The 18168-nt window shown below is 43.2% G+C and overlaps 1 protein-coding gene across 1 annotated transcript in view; it reads right to left on the bottom strand.

Moving 5' to 3' along the window:
* Positions 1–18168, bottom strand: part of ptprn2 (protein tyrosine phosphatase receptor type N2) — a 260783-nt gene that overhangs the window by 173953 nt on the left and 68662 nt on the right. Inside the window, exons 4-9 of the mRNA XM_084404889.1 lie at positions 7975–8092; positions 7516–7636; positions 2127–2523; positions 1031–1267; positions 847–887; positions 340–758 (exon numbers count right to left, since the gene is read on the bottom strand). Coding sequence (XP_084261015.1) covers positions 340–758; positions 847–887; positions 1031–1267; positions 2127–2523; positions 7516–7636; positions 7975–8092 — 1333 coding nt within the window. The remainder of the gene's footprint in view (positions 1–339; positions 759–846; positions 888–1030; positions 1268–2126; positions 2524–7515; positions 7637–7974; positions 8093–18168) is intronic.

The raw sequence follows: 18168 nt of genomic DNA, 5'->3' as shown, positions 1-18168 counted from the left end.
TGCAGCACAACTATTTTCAACATTGATAATTTGAAATGTTTTTGGAGCATCAAATCATGAGAAACTCATGACTGGAGTAATGGCTGCTGAAAATTCAGCTTTGCATCACAGGGATAAATTACATTTGAAAAATATATTGAAACAGAAAACCGTTATATTAAACTGTAATTATATTTCACAATATTAATGTTTTTACTGTATTTTTGATCAAATAAATGATCTGCTTGGTGAGCAGAAGAGACTTCTTTCAAAAGCATACTGTAGATCCATGTGTCCTACATGAGTGCAAACATCTTGTTACTCAAGAAAGTCTATGAAAGTGTTTCTATTCTTACTTACTCTTCAGTAATAATGTAGCCAAAGTCTCCGTCATGTGGACTTGAATATGCTGTAATATCCACCTCCACTCTCACACCTTTCTTTTCCACCTCCTCTTTCTCCACAGAATTTTTTTGTGGGACTTTTCCTGGTTGAACCTCAGCTTTTACTTCTGGAGAATCGTGCATCCACTGTTCTACCTCAGCGTCCACCATTGGCTCTATATCCAAAGTGTCAGGTTCCATTTTCTTTCTCATCAGGTCCAGGTCTGTTTGCGTTGTCCGGCTCTTGACGTTCTCCAAACTAGCTCTCAACGGGCTTCCAGCGTTTGGCTGGTTGATGTACCCCAGAAAAGGCTCTTCTGCTTGGGGAGGACGAGCAGATCCATGGCCAGAGTTATGATCCAGAAACTCAAGCAGCTGGCTGATAAAACCTTTGTCCTGCAAACAGAAAATTACTCAGGAAATTCTACTGACTTCATCATTGAGATGTATCATAGTCAAATGGATCTATGCATAAACACATTACCTTGTCATCAGATTTAAGGCCAGTTTCTTCCGTTTGAATTTCTGTGAACAGAATTTTAAATTATGGTAAAGATCATGGCTCTTGATTGATCAAAATTGTCAAAACTTAAGGGCTGTAGCTGGGGTTTTAAAGCATGTGTAACGAGGACCTAATCAAATATTTATCTTTGTTAAGGGATTACTACCTTTATGTGTGGTGCCGTCTTCTAGTTTCTCCACCTGATGTGACTCTTGACTGGGTTCCCTCTTCACCTCCACTTCATCCTGTGTGGCTTCTCTACCTTTGACTCCTTCCACACCATCAACCACCTGCAGGGCCTGGGTAATGGCCTTGGAGAGCTGGTCCAGGTCTTTTGGGGTTAAAGTATTCACATTGACGCTCTGATGGCCGAGCTGGTTAACCACTCCGTCAATGAACTTCTCTAATAGAAAATAAAAGTAAAGATAGAAAAACTATCTAATAAAGTTTTTTGCACGTGTACAAAAATCATCCTGCTCTAACTTATATAGCATCTGACATAAAACATATTTGGAGTCTCTCTCTTCTCATCTCTACTTCTTTCTGTCACAGTCACCAGCTGGTGTGCCCAGGTTGACCACTAGAGGGCACTCCTTCTCTGACCTTTGCCACTCAGCCATGAACTTCAGTCCCCATCATCCTTTGCCCGGACTCATGAATTAATGCATTCACCTGTTTGTCATTATATTGTTTGTCTCACCCTATTTATACCATGTTCTCTCTGTCATTTCTTATTGAGAATTTGTAATTGTTACACTGCATGTCTGAGCACTCTCCCTTGTCTCTTGTATTTTTTTGTGGATTGTTTGCAAGTGTCTTGACCCTTTGCCTGGCATGACTACGATTCTGGATTTTCCAATAAAGCTGCGCTTGGATCTTACTTAAGCCTCAGAGCAATCCGTGACACTATCAGAGTCTCTTTAAGATTAAGGTAAATGTATAATTAAATAATTGTGCTTTTTTAAGTTTCGGGAAAGAAATGATCATAATGATATAAATGTTTCTTCAGTCACTTCAGACCTGATCCTGAATATGGATAATTATAATGCAAAAACTCATCCTAGCCAACATACTATAATATAACCTTGTTTCTCCATATTAACATAAAATGAGTTCAATTAAACATAATTTGAGAATTTAATTCCTTGTTCATTTTTTTTCCTGGCTTCTTTAAAAAAATTACAAATATATATATATATATATATATATATATAGAGAGAGAGAGAGAGAGAGAGAGAGAGAGAGAGAGAGAAGAAGCTCACCGTCTACTGAACTAAGGGCCTCCTTGTAAGCAGGGCTGCTTGCTGAGGATTTGAAAAACAATTTTCCGATTTGGGGCTTTGGAGGTTGCTTGGAAGCTCCTGGCAGTTTTTCTATTTTGGTAGCAGGAGTGCGCTGAAGGCTGAAGTAACGCAGCTTTCCCTGTGTTTGACCTTTACCGGGATCTTGTGCTCTCATGAGCCCAGCTTGATACTGCTGAAGCTCAGCAAGAGGGACTCCAGTACGATCCTGTTCAAACCCAGTGAAGAATGATTGACCTTGGGGAGGCTGTTCCACAATGGCCTGGAGATCAGGTCGGCCTTGTAGGAAGGAGATGTGGGGTGAAGGAGGCTTCTCTTTGAGCTGCATAAAACCCTTATGATTATGGGGTCCATTTCCCTTGTTAATTAAAAAAACAAACATCATATTGTGAATTTTACAAAACATTTTGTCCTCTTTCCAAAATGATAATATGCATATGGTACCAATTTGTTAAGGAAATGTTGTAAAAGAAATCATTATCAAAGGCTGAGCATTATCAAAGATAATAATGTTTAAATTGAATGGAAATACAATCCATGAGTGTCAGCCTCCCTCTTTTTGCTCTACATATTGTTCTGCTCTACTTGAGAGATTATATAAAACAATTATATTCTTCCCACCCCTGCAGAATAGAAGGCCAAACTGACTTTAGAACAGCAGGGTGGGCTTCGATGAATAAACCACCATATACACACGCTGGCTCCAAAAGCACTGCAGGATACTAATGTTCAATAGTGCAGTGAACTTTTCAACTCACACAACATCAAGAACAACTATTTGGTGATGGTGTATGGGTAGAGTATAGTGTATGGGAACCAAGCAGGTTCTACCTCACATTAAATGTCCCCAGTAGCTATGTGATTGTCTGCCAGTTGTCTAAAGAAGTGCAGATCACTTTGTTACATAGAAGTGCATTAAAATAATTGTGCATTTATAAACTACAAAAAACAACTTATCCATAGTTTATGTCCAATTGTTTACAGTCCTAAGCTGAAGTTAAGCCCTTTTAGAAATCAGTTCACTTTTAAGGACTACTTCCATATAGCCAATTTGCATCTGTATTATTTCAAGTGATATGCAAGTATACAGCCTTATTCATATATATATATATATATATATATATATATACAGTGAGGAAAATAAGTATTTGAACACCCTGCTATTTTGCAAGTTCTCCCACTTGGAAATCTTGGAGGGGTCTGAAATTGTCATCGTAGGTGCATGTCCACTGTGAGAGACATAATCTAAAAAAAAAAAATCCAGAAATCACAATATATGATTTTTTAACTATTTATTTGTATGATACAGCTGCAAATAAGTATTTGAACACCTGTCTATCAGCTAGAATTCTGACCCTCAAAGACCTGTTAGTCTGCCTTTAAAATGTCCACCTCCACTCCATTTATTATCCTAAATTAGATGCACCTGTTTGAGGTCGTTAGCTGCATAAAGACACCTGTCCACTCCATACAATCAGTAAGAATCCAACTACTAACATGGCCAAGACCAAAGAGCTGTCCAAAGACACTAGAGACAAAATTGTACACCTCCACAAGGCTGGAAAGGGCTACGGGGAAATTACCAAGCAGCTTGGTGAAAAAAGGTCCACTGTTGGAGCAATCATTAGAAAATGGAAGAAGCTAAACCTGACTGTCAATCTCCCTCGGACTGAGGCTCCATGCAAGATCTCACCTCGTGGGGTCTCAATGATCCTAAGAAAGGTGAGAAATCAGCCCAGAACTACACGGGAGGAGCTGGTCAATGACCTGAAAAGAGCTGGGACCACCGTTTCCAAGGTTACTGTTGGTAATACACTAAGACGTCATGGTTTGAAATCATGCATGGCACGGAAGGTTCCCCTGCTTAAACCAGTACATGTCAAGGCCCGTCTTAAGTTTGCCAATGACCATTTGGATGATCCAGAGGAGTCATGGGAGAAAGTCATGTGGTCAGATGAGACCAAAATAGAACTTTTTGGTCATAATTCCACTAAACGTGTTTGGAGGAAGAAGAATGATGAGTACCATCCCAAGAACACCATCCCTACTGTGAAGCATGGGGGTGGTAGCATCATGCTTTGGGGGTGTTTTTCTGCACATGGGACAGGGTGACTGCACTGTATTAAGGAGAGGATGACCGGGGCCATGTATTGCGAGATTTTGGGGAACAACCTCCTTCCCTCAGTCAGAGCAATGAAGATGGGTCGAGGCTGGGTCTTCCAACATGACAATGACCCGAAGCACACAGCCAGGATAACCAAGGAGTGGCTCTGTAAGAAGCATATCAAGGTTCTGGCGTGGCCTAGCCAGTCTCCAGACCTAAACCCAATAGAGAATCTTTGGAGGGAGCTCAAACTCCGTGTTTCTCAGCGACAGCCCAGAAACCTGACTGATCTAGAGAAGATCTGTGTGGAGGAGTGGGCCAAAATCCCTCCTGCAGTGTGTGCAAACCTGGTGAAAAACTACAGGAAACGTTTGACCTCTGTAATTGCAAACAAAGGCTACTGTACCAAATATTAACATTGATTTTCTCAGGTGTTCAAATACTTATTTGCAGCTGTATCATACAAATAAATAGTTAAAAAATCATACATTGTGATTTCTGGATTTGTTTTTTTAGATTATGTCTCTCACAGTGGACATGCACCTATATATTTTTTTATATATATTGCAAAATAGCAGGGTGTTCAAATACTTATTTTCCTCACTGTATGTATATATTACAGAGGTCAAACGTTTCCTGTAGTTTTACACCAGGTTTGCACACACTGCAGGAGGGATTTTGGCCCACTCCTCCACACAGATCTTCTCTAGATCAGTCAGGTTTCTGGGCTGTCGATGAGAAACACGGAGTTTGAGCTCCCTCCAAAGATTCTCTATTGGGTTTAGGTCTGGAGACTGGCTAGGCCACGCCAGAACCTTGATATGCTTCTTACAGAGCCACTCCTTGGTTATCCTGGCTGTGTGCTTCGGGTCATTGTCATGTTGGAAGACCCAGCCTCGACCCATCTTCAATGCTCTAACTGAGGGAAGGAGGTTGTTCCCCAAAATCTCGCAATACATGGCCCCGGTCATCCTCTCCTTAATACAGTGCAGTCGCCCTGTCCCATGTGCATAAAAACACCCCCAAAGCATGATGCTACCACTCCCATGCTTCACAGTAGGGATGGTGTTCTTGGGATGGTACTCATCATTCTTCTTCCTCCAAACACGTTTAGTGGAATTATGACCAAAAAGTTCTATTTTGGTCTCATCTGACCACATGACTTTCTCCCATGACTCCTCTGGATCATCCAAATGGTCATTGGCAAACTTAAGACGGGCCTTGACATGTGCTGGTTTAAGCAGGGGAACCTTCCGTGCCATGCATGATTTCAAACCATGACGTCTTAGTGTATTACCAACAGTAACCTTGGAAACGGTGGTCCCAGCTCTTTTCAGGTCATTGACCAGCTCCTCCCGTGTAGTTCTGGGCTGATTTCTCACCTTTCTTAGGATCATTGAGACCCCACGAGGTGAGATCTTGCATGGAGCCCCAGTCCGAGGGAGATTGACAGTCATGTTTAGCTTCTTCCATTTTCTAATGATTGCTCCAACAGTGGACCTTTTTTCACCAAGCTGCTTGGCAATTTCCCCGTAGCCCTTTCCAGCCTTGTGGAGGTGTACAATTTTGTCTCTAGTGTCTTTGGACAGCTCTTTGGTCTTGGCCATGTTAGTAGTTGGATTCTTACTGATTGTATGGAGTGGACAGGTGTCTTTATGCAGCTAACGACCTCAAACAGGTGCATCTAATTTAGGATAATAAATGGAGTGGAGGTGGACATTTTAAAGGCAGACTAACAGGTCTTTGAGGGTCAGAATTCTAGCTGATAGACAGGTGTTCAAATACTTATTTGCAGCTGTATCATACAAATAAATAGTTAAAAAATCATATATTGTGATTTCTGGATTTTTTTTTTTTAGATTATGTCTCTCACAGTGGACATGCACCTACGATGACAATTTCAGACCCCTCCATGATTTCCAAGTGGGAGAACTTGCAAAATAGCAGGGTGTTCAAATACTTATTTTCCTCACTGTATATACACTCACCTAAAGGATTATTAGGAACACCATACTAATACTGTGTTTGACCCCCTTTCGCCTTCAGAACTGCCTTAATTCTACATGGCATTGATTCAACAAGGTGCTGAAAGCATTCTTTAGAAATGTTGGCCCATATTGATAGGATAGCATCTTGCAGTTGATGGAGATTTGTGGGATGCACATCCAGGGCACGAAGCTCCCGTTCCACCACATCCCAAAGATGCTCTATTGGGTTGAGATCTGGTGACTGTGGGGGCCATTTTAGTACAGTGAACTCATTGTCATGTTCAAGAAACCAATTTGAAATGATTCGAGCTTTGTGACATGGTGCATTATCCTGCTGGAAGTAGCCATCAGAGAATGGGTACATGGTCAGAAACAATGCTCAGGTAGGCCGTGGCATTTAAACGATGCCCAATTGGCACTAAGGGGCCTAAAGTGTGCCAAGAAAACATCCCCCACACCATTACACCACCACCACCAGCCTGCACAGTGGTAACAAGGCATGATGGATCCATGTTCTCATTCTGTTTACGCCAAATTCTGACTCTACCATCTGAATGTCTCAACAGAAATCGAGACTCATCAGACCAGGCAACATTTTTTCAGTCTTCAACTGTCCAATTTTGGTGAGCTTGTGCAAATTGTAGCCTCTTTTTCCTATTTGTAGTGGAGATGAGTGGTACCCGGTGGGGTCTTCTGCTGTTGTAGCCCATCCGCCTCAAGGTTGTGCGTGTTGTGGCTTCACAAATGCTTTGCTGCATGCCTCGGTTGTAACAAGTGGTTATTTCAGTCAAAGTTGCTCTTCTATAAGCTTGAATCAGTCGGCCCATTCTCCTCTGACCTCTAGCATCAACAAGGCATTTTCGCCCACAGGACTGCCGCATACTGGATGTTTTTCCCTTTTCACACCATTCTTTGTAAACCCTAGAAATGGTTGTGCGTGAAAATCCCAGTAACTGAGCAGATTGTGAAATACTCAGACCGGCCCGTCTGGCACCAACAACCATGCCACGCTCAAAATTGCTTAAATCACCTTTCTTTTCCATTCTGACATTCAGTTTGGAGTTCAGGAGATTGTCTTGACCAGGACCACACCCCTAAATGCATTGAAGCAACTGCCATGTGATTGGTTGATTAGATAATTGCATTAATGAGAAATTGAACAGGTGTTCCTAATAATCCTTTAGGTGAGTGTGTATATATATATATATATATATATATATATATATATATATATATATTATTATTATTAGAGATTTACCTTCCAAAGCACTTGCTGCCCTTGAGGACTCTGTTTGAAGGAGGCAACATCAGAAGGCAGGAAACCTTGAAGGTACCTTTGCAGTGCCCTGCTCATTTCTTCTTTCTGAGCCTTTAGCTTCCTGTTCCCATTGGGAATGTTTAAAATACAGTTCAAAATAAACAGATTTCAGTAGAAAAAAAAGTGCCTAGAATACAAACCTGTCCATATCACTTTACAATAAGGTTAAATTTGTCAACATTAAATAATGCATTAGCTATTAATTAACAATACTTTTGCATTATTTATTAATTTTGATTAATGTTTATTTGTAAATATATTATACATTTTAACATTTTAAGTTGCATAAATCAACATTAGTTAATGAATTATGAACAAACATGAATTAATATAAGAACACAACACATAAACACATTACTGTCACGGACACGTAACACAACAGAGGATTTAGGAGCTCACCTGGAATTGCCATTGAAACGAGAAAAGGTGTTTGTAAATCCTCCAAAAGGAACCTTGGGTAGTTGTGAGAGCTCTTTTGAAATTACATCCTGAGTTGTGTCATCCAGCCAAGTATATCCTATAATAAAAGGGACAGAGAGAACCATAAAGTAGTATATACTTATACATTGAATTGCTGACATTAAAAAAGACATTACAAAGACCCAACAAGAGACATCATGGTTAAAGCACACTGCTGCTCATTTTGCCCACCAGCAGAATGTTAAATAACTTGCTGATGATATTCAAGTATTCAAGTTAATTAGTCCATATCTTTTCTTGCAGACTAAAGACAGTAATCTGAAGAATTTGTGTAGGTACCTCATGAGAGCACTTCACTCATTCACCTGAATTTTTCATTTTTTAAAAATCCCACATTCTGAGAAATGTTAAACTTCTGGTCAGCATCAAATCTACCCACTGTCTTCAACTCAATAAAAATAGTAACACTTCTGAATTCCAGGGAGGAGAAAGATAAATAGAAAAACACCGAACTAATGCATCAAATCCCATCTTGTGCATTCTAAAGACGTGTTCATTCAGCTTTCATGCAAATGTCACCCAATCAGACATACTTGAGATTGTTCACCACACTAAGGGACACAGGTATGCTGTGATTGAATGGATGGATGGGAGGAATGCCATTAACCAGCCACAGATGCAGAGGAACGTATAAAGATCTGAAGAGTATCTCCTTAAGCCCCTATAGATATGACCTCTTTAGCCTTCTACCAGCCTCCGACACTCAGTCATTTTAATCTGTTTTCTTGGATACCTGGTGTTTGGGGTTGAGAAGGGGGGACTGAACAATGTAAATAATTTATTTACATATAACTCTAAAAAATGCAAAAAACAGAGCCGTACATGTTTAATAATATAACACTGAAACATACTTTAAAAAATATATATACTGTATATTTCTCATCTAAATTCCAAAAGAAAATGTTTGCTAACTAAGTTATACTCCACCACCTGCTTGACATCATTAACCAACGCGGTTGAACGACCAATTTGTGACAATATGGTTTCTGGAAACAGTCGTGACTAGCAAGTTGATTTCTTCAACGATGCATCATACTATGGTAGTTAAGCAGCAAGTTACGTCGTTGTACGGGAAACGCACCCCAGAGTGTCTAAGTCACGTTGTGAATCCATTCATTCCATAAAACTAAATCGCAAACGATGAATAACTAAAGCATAAAGAGAGTACTTTGTTATCTATTCTGCCATGCAACGGCAAAAGACCGTAACTTCGTTTTTGGTCGAAAATGAGTTACCCTATTAATATTTTTGGCACATTCAAGACCTCCTTTATCATGCGGATAAGTATCTTGAGTCAGTTCCATTGTTTTTTCGAGAAAATAATGGGTTGTCTTAACAGACATTCGCTTCTCGCGATCTCTGCGTCTTACAGCTCGGTTGTTTTTTCACTGCTCACCTCGTGTCTTCAGGAGGAAATATCAGCCAGATCAGCCTCCGCCAGACGTGACAGTCGTCTTTTTCAACCACTGCTGTTTTGCATCGTAGCCGCCCACGCTCTCGCGATTTCACCGTTCCTCCTCTCACGGAAACTGCCCGCCACGGATTTCTCCGACTTCTTCTCCGGTATGTCGCTGTCTAAGCCTACCGCCTCTCCAGGGGACAACCTATCACGGGCCTGCCCGGCCGCGTGTGGTGCACTTATCGCCGCTAAGGACCTTCACAAGTTCTGCGTGGTCTGCTTGGGTCTTAAGCATGCTCAGGAAGCCCTGGAGAACCCGGAGAATTGCAGCTTCTGTCTCATGCTGCCTAGGAAGTTGCTAAAATGCCGTCTTAAGGTGGCAGTCACTCAGTGCACCGAGCTCAGCCCTTCTGACTCGGACGGGGGACACGGTGATGACGATGACGCGCTACCGGGGGCCTCCCGGGGCGCCACCTCTCTTATCTGGGCTGACCAGCCCAATCCCGCTTTCCCCGAAGAGGACATCTTCGCGGGTAACCTCGCTCTCGTCCACGAACCGCCCGGTTCTGTGGAAGAGGAGGATGCGGCCATTCTCTGAGTCTCAGAGGACGAGGAGGCCATCCCGCCCTCTGGTGTTCCCCAGGCTAGCGCCCACACGGCTCTGCCTCAAACCATCCTCCTGGAAGTGTGTGAGCGAGCGCCGTTCGTCTCAACATTGAATGGCCGGCACCTCAGAGTGCCACCGACCAGGAAAGAGATATTTATGATGGGAAAGTTCTGGGACCCCCTCCCGGCCCGAGGAGACAACTCTTCCCCATCCTCCCGGCATGCGCGAAGCACATGAGGCACTACTGGAGCGACCCGCTCGACTTCAGACACGGCCTCACGGGACTCGAAGTTAAGGATATGGCAGTTCACGGTATGGGTGACCCCCCCGCTGTTGAGCCTTCCATCGCCAGGCACCTTAACCCCCCTCAGGGTGGGCTGCTCGCTCCCCCGAAGCCGGTCTTGCCTAACAAAATGGACCGTTTTGCTGCCTCCGTTCACCAGGCAGCGTACAAGTCTTCGGCTTTGGCCGTCAGGGCCCTAAACGTCTCTTCTCTCCGCCTACCAGGCGGAGATCCTGGACGAATTAGGGAAACAGCTAGAGAAGGGAAATCCTTCCGAAATACTGTGGAAGGAGATCCTCACGGTGAACGACCTCGTCCTCCGCAACGCCCGGCAGGCCGTCCAAGCTTGCGGGCGCTCTATGGCGCTCTCCGTAGTGGGAGAACGCACGCTTTGGCTTAACCTGTCGGGACTCCCTGACAGTGAGAAGCGGCGAATCGCGGGCGCGCCGGTAGAGCCCGGACGGGCTCTCTTTGGCCCCGCCGTCGCACTGATGCAACAAAGGTGTGATGACAAGGAAAAGGAGGATGAGGCTTTCAAGCTGTGCCTTCCTAGGAAGGCAGCCCCACGCCAGGCACCCCCTGCGCGTTTGCCTAACCCACCTGCCATGGGCCGACAGTTTCGTCAGGGCAAAGAAAGGCCCCGCAACAAACCCCCCCCACGGCACAACAACCCAGCGCCTACTAACAAGCACTGGGGGAAATACACTCCCGCCGCGGCCGCGGCCGGGAGACCAGCTAATCCCACCCCCACCGACGCGAAACGTAAGCGGCCTGCCTGATGTTCAGCCGATGAAGCATTGAGTCCATGTTCACGGGCCACGAGCCCCTCGGACTCCCCTCCTCGCCCAGGACCCCCGTCCAAGAGACTCAGGGGCTCCCGCGGCTGGGTCAGCTCACCGCCTCTCGAGACTGCCCAGTTTATGTGTTCAAGAAATGTGTGTTTTCCCCCCATGTTCAGGGGGCCCGTTGTGAGGGAATGTTTAAGTACAGTGGCACCACACCGCTCTCACTCTGTTCCCCTCACTCTGTCTATAAAGGCTTCGGCCCCAGTGTTCTCACAAAAACACAAAACACACAAAACACTAAAAAATACGAATCAAATTAATTCGTTTCGGAGAGAAGTCCTCTCTCCGCAAAGAGATCTCATCTCATTGCAGAGAGCGGAAATCTCTCCAAACCCCTGCATGTCGCCCCTAGTGTGTCCACTAGATGGCGCCATGGCATCACTAATAAACCAGCTAGGCTCACACAGCTCCGCTCCGGCCCGAGCAGGGGCACTCCCGAGTCACGAAGCGGCTTGGCAAACCGTTTCAGCTCCCGAGTGGGTGATGCGTACCGTAACCAAGGGTTACAGGCTGCAGTTTGCAATGAAACCCCCGCTTTTCAACGGCGTTCTCTTTTCTCACACGGAAGAGAACGCCTCACACATTCTGAAAGAGGAGATATCCTCTCTCCTAAACAAGGGAGCGATTCAGGTGGTGTCCCCCAATCTGATGAATCAGGGTTTTTATTCCCGTTATTTCCTAGTCCCAAAGAAATGCCGCTCACTCCGCCCTATCATGGACCTTCGAGTGTTGAACAAACATTTGAGGAAATACAATTTCAGAATGCTGACACAAGGCTCACTCGCCCGTGCCATAAAACAGAACGACTGGTTCACATCAGTTGATCTGAAAGATGCTTTCTTTCACATAAGCATTTACCCTCCACACAGGAAATATCTTCGTATCGCCTACCAAGGCATATGTTACGAATTCACAGTTCTTCCGTTTGGGCTCAGTCTAAGCCCCCGGTCCTTCTGTCTGTGTGTGGAGGCGGGCTTGGCACCGCTGAGAATATCAGGTCTGAGAATTCTGACGTACATAGACGATTGGCTTATCATAGCCGAATCGAAGGAGAAGGTGTTGCAGGACACCGGTCGTGTGCTCGCGCACATCACATCTCTCGGATTCAGAGTGAATGTGAGCAAGAGCAATCTTAAGCCCAGTCAGAATGTCATTTTCCTGGGCTTGGAGTTGAACTCAGTCTCCAAAGTCTCCAACTCAGTTCGCTCAGAGAGCGAACGCACTCTTGAGAGAGACACGCTTGCTCTCTCAAGAGCGCGTTCGCTCTCTGATGAACTGCCTGTCGCAGTTCAGAGAAGGGGCGAAAGTGCAATAGCGCACATGCCTCAGGCTGCAGGGTCTCATGGCTTCATCCATCCAAGTTGTGCCATTGGGACTCCTGAGAATGAGAGCGTTCATGAAATGGGTTTTGTCACTACATTTCAGCCCGATTCGTGATCTTTAACGCTCTGTAACAGTGACACACACCTGCGCGGCAGCCGTGCGCTACTGGGAGAGCGAAGACTTTTACTTCACGCTCTAGCCTACAAGCTTTTGGTGTGGAGCAGACGAATTTTCCTGTCGTTACGCGCAACTCATGTTCCGGGCATTCTGAACAGAGGTGCGGATCTTCTATCGAGGGGAAACCCAATCTACGGAGATTGGCGTCTTCACCCGCAGATAGTGGAGATGCTATGGATGAGATTCGGACAGGCGACCGTAGATCTATTCGCCTCGTGCGAAAACTACCAGTGTCCTATGTTCTTCTCGCTAAGGGACGTGGACACGCCCCTCGGGATAGATGCACTGGCCGACCCATGGCCCAGAGTGCTCCTGTATGCCTTTCCTCCCCTCTGCCTGATAATGCCCACACTGGCCAGGGTGAGAGAGCAGGGTCTGTCTCTCATTCTGATAGCACCCAGGTGGCCCAAAGCTAGATAATCACTCTGTTACACGCCGAGCCGTGGCGCCTCCCCCCTCGCACGGACCTACTGTCCCAAGCCAACGGGGAGATTTTCCACCCCCACCCGGACAGGGTGGCTCTCTGGGCCTGGCCCGTGAGAGGACAAACCTGAATGCACTGGGGCTTTCGCTGAGTGTCGTTGCCACTATTCAGAATGCCAGGGCCGTTTCTACACGGTGCTTATATGGCTGTAAGTGGCAAGTGTTCGAAGGGTGGTGCGATGGGCACGGTCTCACATCTTATCAGTGCCTGATATTTTGTGTTTCCTTCAAGACCTCATGGAAAAAGGGAGGTCTTTTTCCACTATTAAGGTCTACCTAGCTGCTATTTCAGCCTGTCATGTGGGTTTTGAGGGCTCTACTGTCGGGCAGCACCCTCTAATCCGCAGATTTGTGAAGGGTGCGCGCCGCTCTCTGCCAGTCATCAGGAGAACTGTTCCCGAGTGGGACCTCTCCATGGTGCTGGAAGCTCTGTCTCAACATCCTTTTGAGCCTCTGGGGAGTATTTCCCTTAAGTCGCTGTCCTACAAGACAGCTTTGCTCTTGGCATTGGCATCTGCTAAACGTGTCAGTGAGCTTGCACTCTCGGTTCATCCCTCGTGCACTAAATTCTCCCTCAGTGGAGATAAGGTTTCCCTTAAGCCTAACCCGGCCTACATGCCGAAGTGCTTCCCTGCGTTCACTTCGGAGGTGTTGGAGCTGTCCGCTTTTCACCCTCCACCCTTTGCCTCCTCGGAGGATCAGAGGCTGAATGCTCTGTGTCCCGTAGGTGCTCTACAGACATATGTGACCAGGACCAGTGCTTTCCGGAAGAGCGACCAGCTCTTTGTTTCATGGGCCCCCCCACACAGAGGGAGTCCCATATCGAAGCAACGCCTCTCACATTGGCTTGTGGGCGCTATAACTATGGCTTATGAAGCAAAGGGAGTGCAGCCCCCTAGGGGCATCAGTGCTCATTCCACAAGGGGCTTAGCCGCCTCTTGGGCTTTGTTTAGGGGAGTGTCACTGCAGGACATCTGCTCCGCTGCTAGTTGGGCCTCCCCTCATACCTTTGTGCGTTACTACCAGCTGGATGTCACCAGAACCTCGGTAGCACATTCGGTTTTAGGGGTGGGGTCTTCTTAACCCTTCCCTGTAACCTGTCTGTCTAGCCAGACTTGGTGCAATTGGATGCTTCTGCAGAGGTCAGGTACGGCCCATAGGTGGATCTCTCCACTCGATGTTTCAGAGAACCGGGGTTACGATAGTAACCTATTGTTTCCCCCTGTTTGAGCTGCTTAAGCTTAAATGCTTTTGTTTTTTATATTTTTTTAGTTTAGTTTAATGTTTTCAACTAAAAGAAGACCTTAAAACATAACGTTAGCTTGCGTATATTGCCTAATCGTAAGCTTGTTCAAAAAAAAAAAAAAATCTCTTTCTCGTTAAACGTTTTTTCAAATGAACAAATATTCGATTTTTATGAGGCCAAATATTTGAATACAATATTTTTGAAAAATGCCCATCCCTACTCATTAGCACTCGTGGCACTGGCCTCGCTCCATTCTCATGGCTCTCGGCCCGCCCTGCTTGCCACAATGACATACTAAAATTAAAAGTGATTTTTGTCCAAAAAACAAAACTCTGACTAAAAGAAAAAACTGCATAAATATTAAGTGAACAGCATAAGATAAATAACAAGCACAAGGAGAGCTAAGCATTTATGTGTTACACCAGAATTTACCCTCTATGGAAACACACACACTTACACACATTGTTACCTTCCTGTCACCCACAAGCACTGCACCGTTTTGCCTCAGCAAAGGTCCACCTCATTAGGTCTTGGATGGAGCCTGATATAATGTGCTATTACTAATTAGCAGCCCGGCCATTGATGTTTCTCCTATCAAAAAAAAAATAAAAAAATTGTGTGTGGGGTGATGGTGGTGGGGGGTTGTTCTAGACTGCTTTTCTTTTCTTTTTTTCTTTTTTATAAAGAGGACACCATGATCTTCAAATATTCAGCAACAGACATGCCATCCATTCTTTGTTTTGACTGCCTTTTGGTTGTGCAGGTCAATACGCAAATGGCTGCACAAGTTAATGTGGAACCATCTTCCAATTAGTGAAGCTGACAAACATTGATTCAATTCTGTTCATCATGAATTGCCTAATTTATTGTGATAGTATAATAGCATAAATTAGACAAGGGGGCAGGTGGGCTTTTCCTGTATTATATGGGATTTCCATAGTATCTTCATGATCTAATTAACTTAACTCAGGTGGCACATTTCACAAATACTGTACACAATATTATCCCATTACTTTAAACATTAGAGGCACAAATCTAATATTTTTTTGTAGTGAGATCAAGTAGATATGTTTGATAAATTATTATCTAACATACAATGAATTTACCATGAACAGTAGCTTATTTTAAATAGATTAAATGATGGTACACACCCATCTACAAACTGCGATTTATAGTCTTAATTCACTGTAGCAATTTTTTTTAAAACATTAACTCATTTTAATTACCAAACACATTTTGTGTACAACCCTGTTACTGCATGCTTTCACCCCAATCTTAAAAAAATAACAAAACCATTAACAATTACAGAACAATTATTAATTAACAGATTTTAGTATTTGCCAGTGTTGGCTATATCTGGTCTCCATTAAGCCCAGAAAGCTTTATTAGTACCATCTTATCCTGACAACCAAGGATCTGAGATCTAATATTCCCTTTCCAATTATGACGAAAGGTAATCTAAACTTCTTTTGCCTCCTACACACAACAACAGAGCCCGATCTACTGCAACAGTCATCATCATTGCCCAGAAAATGGCAAAAACAGAAAACACTGCAGCAATGTAAGCTAGTCAAACATCTGTTTACAACAACATTTAGAAATTCCTCAAGAGAGGGCTTCAGATTAAGACTGCCTTTATGTCTTAAGTGAAGCACATGCAAAATGATGTGAACTTTGCTGCAAAGCAACAGATGCTGAAATATAATTAAAGGCCTATTTAATTCAGCCAAGAGCTCTGTAGAAACTGTTGACATTTACTGTACTGAAAACCACTTCTGGAGAATAATAATAATAATAATAATAAAATTTGCTGAAACTAAATGCAAGTAATTGCTATAAATTGTGAATTGTATTGGCAGGTTTGTTTGATAAAATGTTTTAAAGACAGATGAATAAAAATATGCACAAGGACACATGCACTTCTGCTGTGATAAAGCAAATATTCCACAAATTACCAACAATTTGTTATTTGAAATGACAATGTAATGGTCCCTGTTTTGCAATATTGTTTTTTACCATCCCTTCTGAAAGTTAACTTTAAGGTGTGCAATGAAGAAATGTAAGTAAAATATAGGACTCGTTACTTAGCATGTTGGAGGGCTTACATACTGGCTAACAGGTACCAATCAAATGTGTTTTTCATAGCCTGATCTATATAGTGCTTCTCTCACACTATCAAATAAACACCACATATAAATACATTTGTAGCACACCCAAGATTGCTTGGCAGAGTATAGCATTTTCCCATGATGCATTGTAGCTGCTGAAATCTAATTTGTTGCCTTATTATTTCTGTTGTATTGTACTGTACTGTAATTCATTTGTGTTCTCCTGTTAATTTGTGTTTGTTTTCATGTTATTTGTTATGACACTTGCAAGTTTTATAGCAGTGTTTTCGTTCTACTGCTAGTTACTATAATTTCGCAGAATATGCCAGTTCATTATTCGCCTTGTCATGTCTTTCATTTTCAGTTCAAGCTTTAAAGTTAAATATGAGGTTAAAATGTGAAATAAATGATGTTAAAATACTAAGCTACGCATAACTGTATTTGGTATGGACCTACAGGTCACAAATCACAGTATCTAAAACAAACTGACCATGTAAAGTTATTCTACTATTTTATTCCACACAAAAAAAAAATAGTTGTAAAGCAAATGAATTCCCAAGGGCTGTTCGAACATCTCACTTGCATACACACAACCACACAGGTGTTATGGATGGTTTTAGCAGAGGCTAAGTGTTATACGTCAAAAATGTAGTGCACCAATGTGACTAATGCATTTTTTCCTCTATCCCGTGCTCTCCTTCTCTCTGTCTTTCTCACTCTTGCTCCCCCATGTCTCATCTCTCAGTGGGCTATGGGAGTAAGTAGCTCTAATGCACATGTCAAGGTGAATCAGTTTGCTTCGCTGAGCTTCTATCTGAACATGGAGTTTCTTCCTGGATGATGGTAGGGCCAGAGGTCACTGGTGAGCCTGAAGGGCCATGTTACACATCAATACACATCTCATGGCAGCAGTGTCTGTTCATACACCCCGTGCTGTGTTACCTGAAACCCGCCCACCAGAACCCACATAACATATACTTATGAACAAATCTATATATTTACAGTAAACCTATTCTGGAGAAAAAACAGTCACTCATTTAAGAATGTAACAGATGTCATGTCAAATCAAAATGTATGAGGAAAAAAGAGTATCTGTATGTAGTTAGTATATTATCTTGTGTGGAACAGAACACAGGGATCTTGAGACACGTTTTTCAAAGTTCATTTATTTCAACACTGCATCTTAAAAATGTGGCGTTCATGGCATAAGACGTGACAAAATGACCAAAGATGCCTGTCTGCATATTAACCTATATATATTTTTTATAGCACAGACTGAACACAGTAACACATCCTACCTGTAAGTCTACCTCGGACAGACAGCAAAATAGATTCATGGATTGTAGGCCAGTTATACGCCAAATGACAAGTAATATATTCCCTTCAAAATATTGTTTTTCTGCTATAATGTAATTCTTTTGAATTACACTACCGTTAAACGTCTGCAGTCCATACGATTTTTCGTCACGCTCACCAAGACTGCATTCATTTAATCAAAAATACAGTGAAAACAGTCATATTTTAAAATATTATTACAATTTAAAATAACTCTTCTCTATTTTAATATATTTTTAAATGCAATTTATTCCTTCAGTATCACATGATTCTTCAGAAATCATTCTAATGTGCTGATTTCAAGAAA

Source organism: Rutilus rutilus (assembly GCF_951802725.1).
Source record: "Rutilus rutilus genome assembly, chromosome: 3".
NCBI lineage: Eukaryota > Metazoa > Chordata > Actinopteri > Cypriniformes > Leuciscidae > Rutilus > Rutilus rutilus.
The sequence above is the reverse complement of the archived record's forward strand: the minus strand, read 5'-3'. Positions and strand labels throughout refer to the sequence as shown.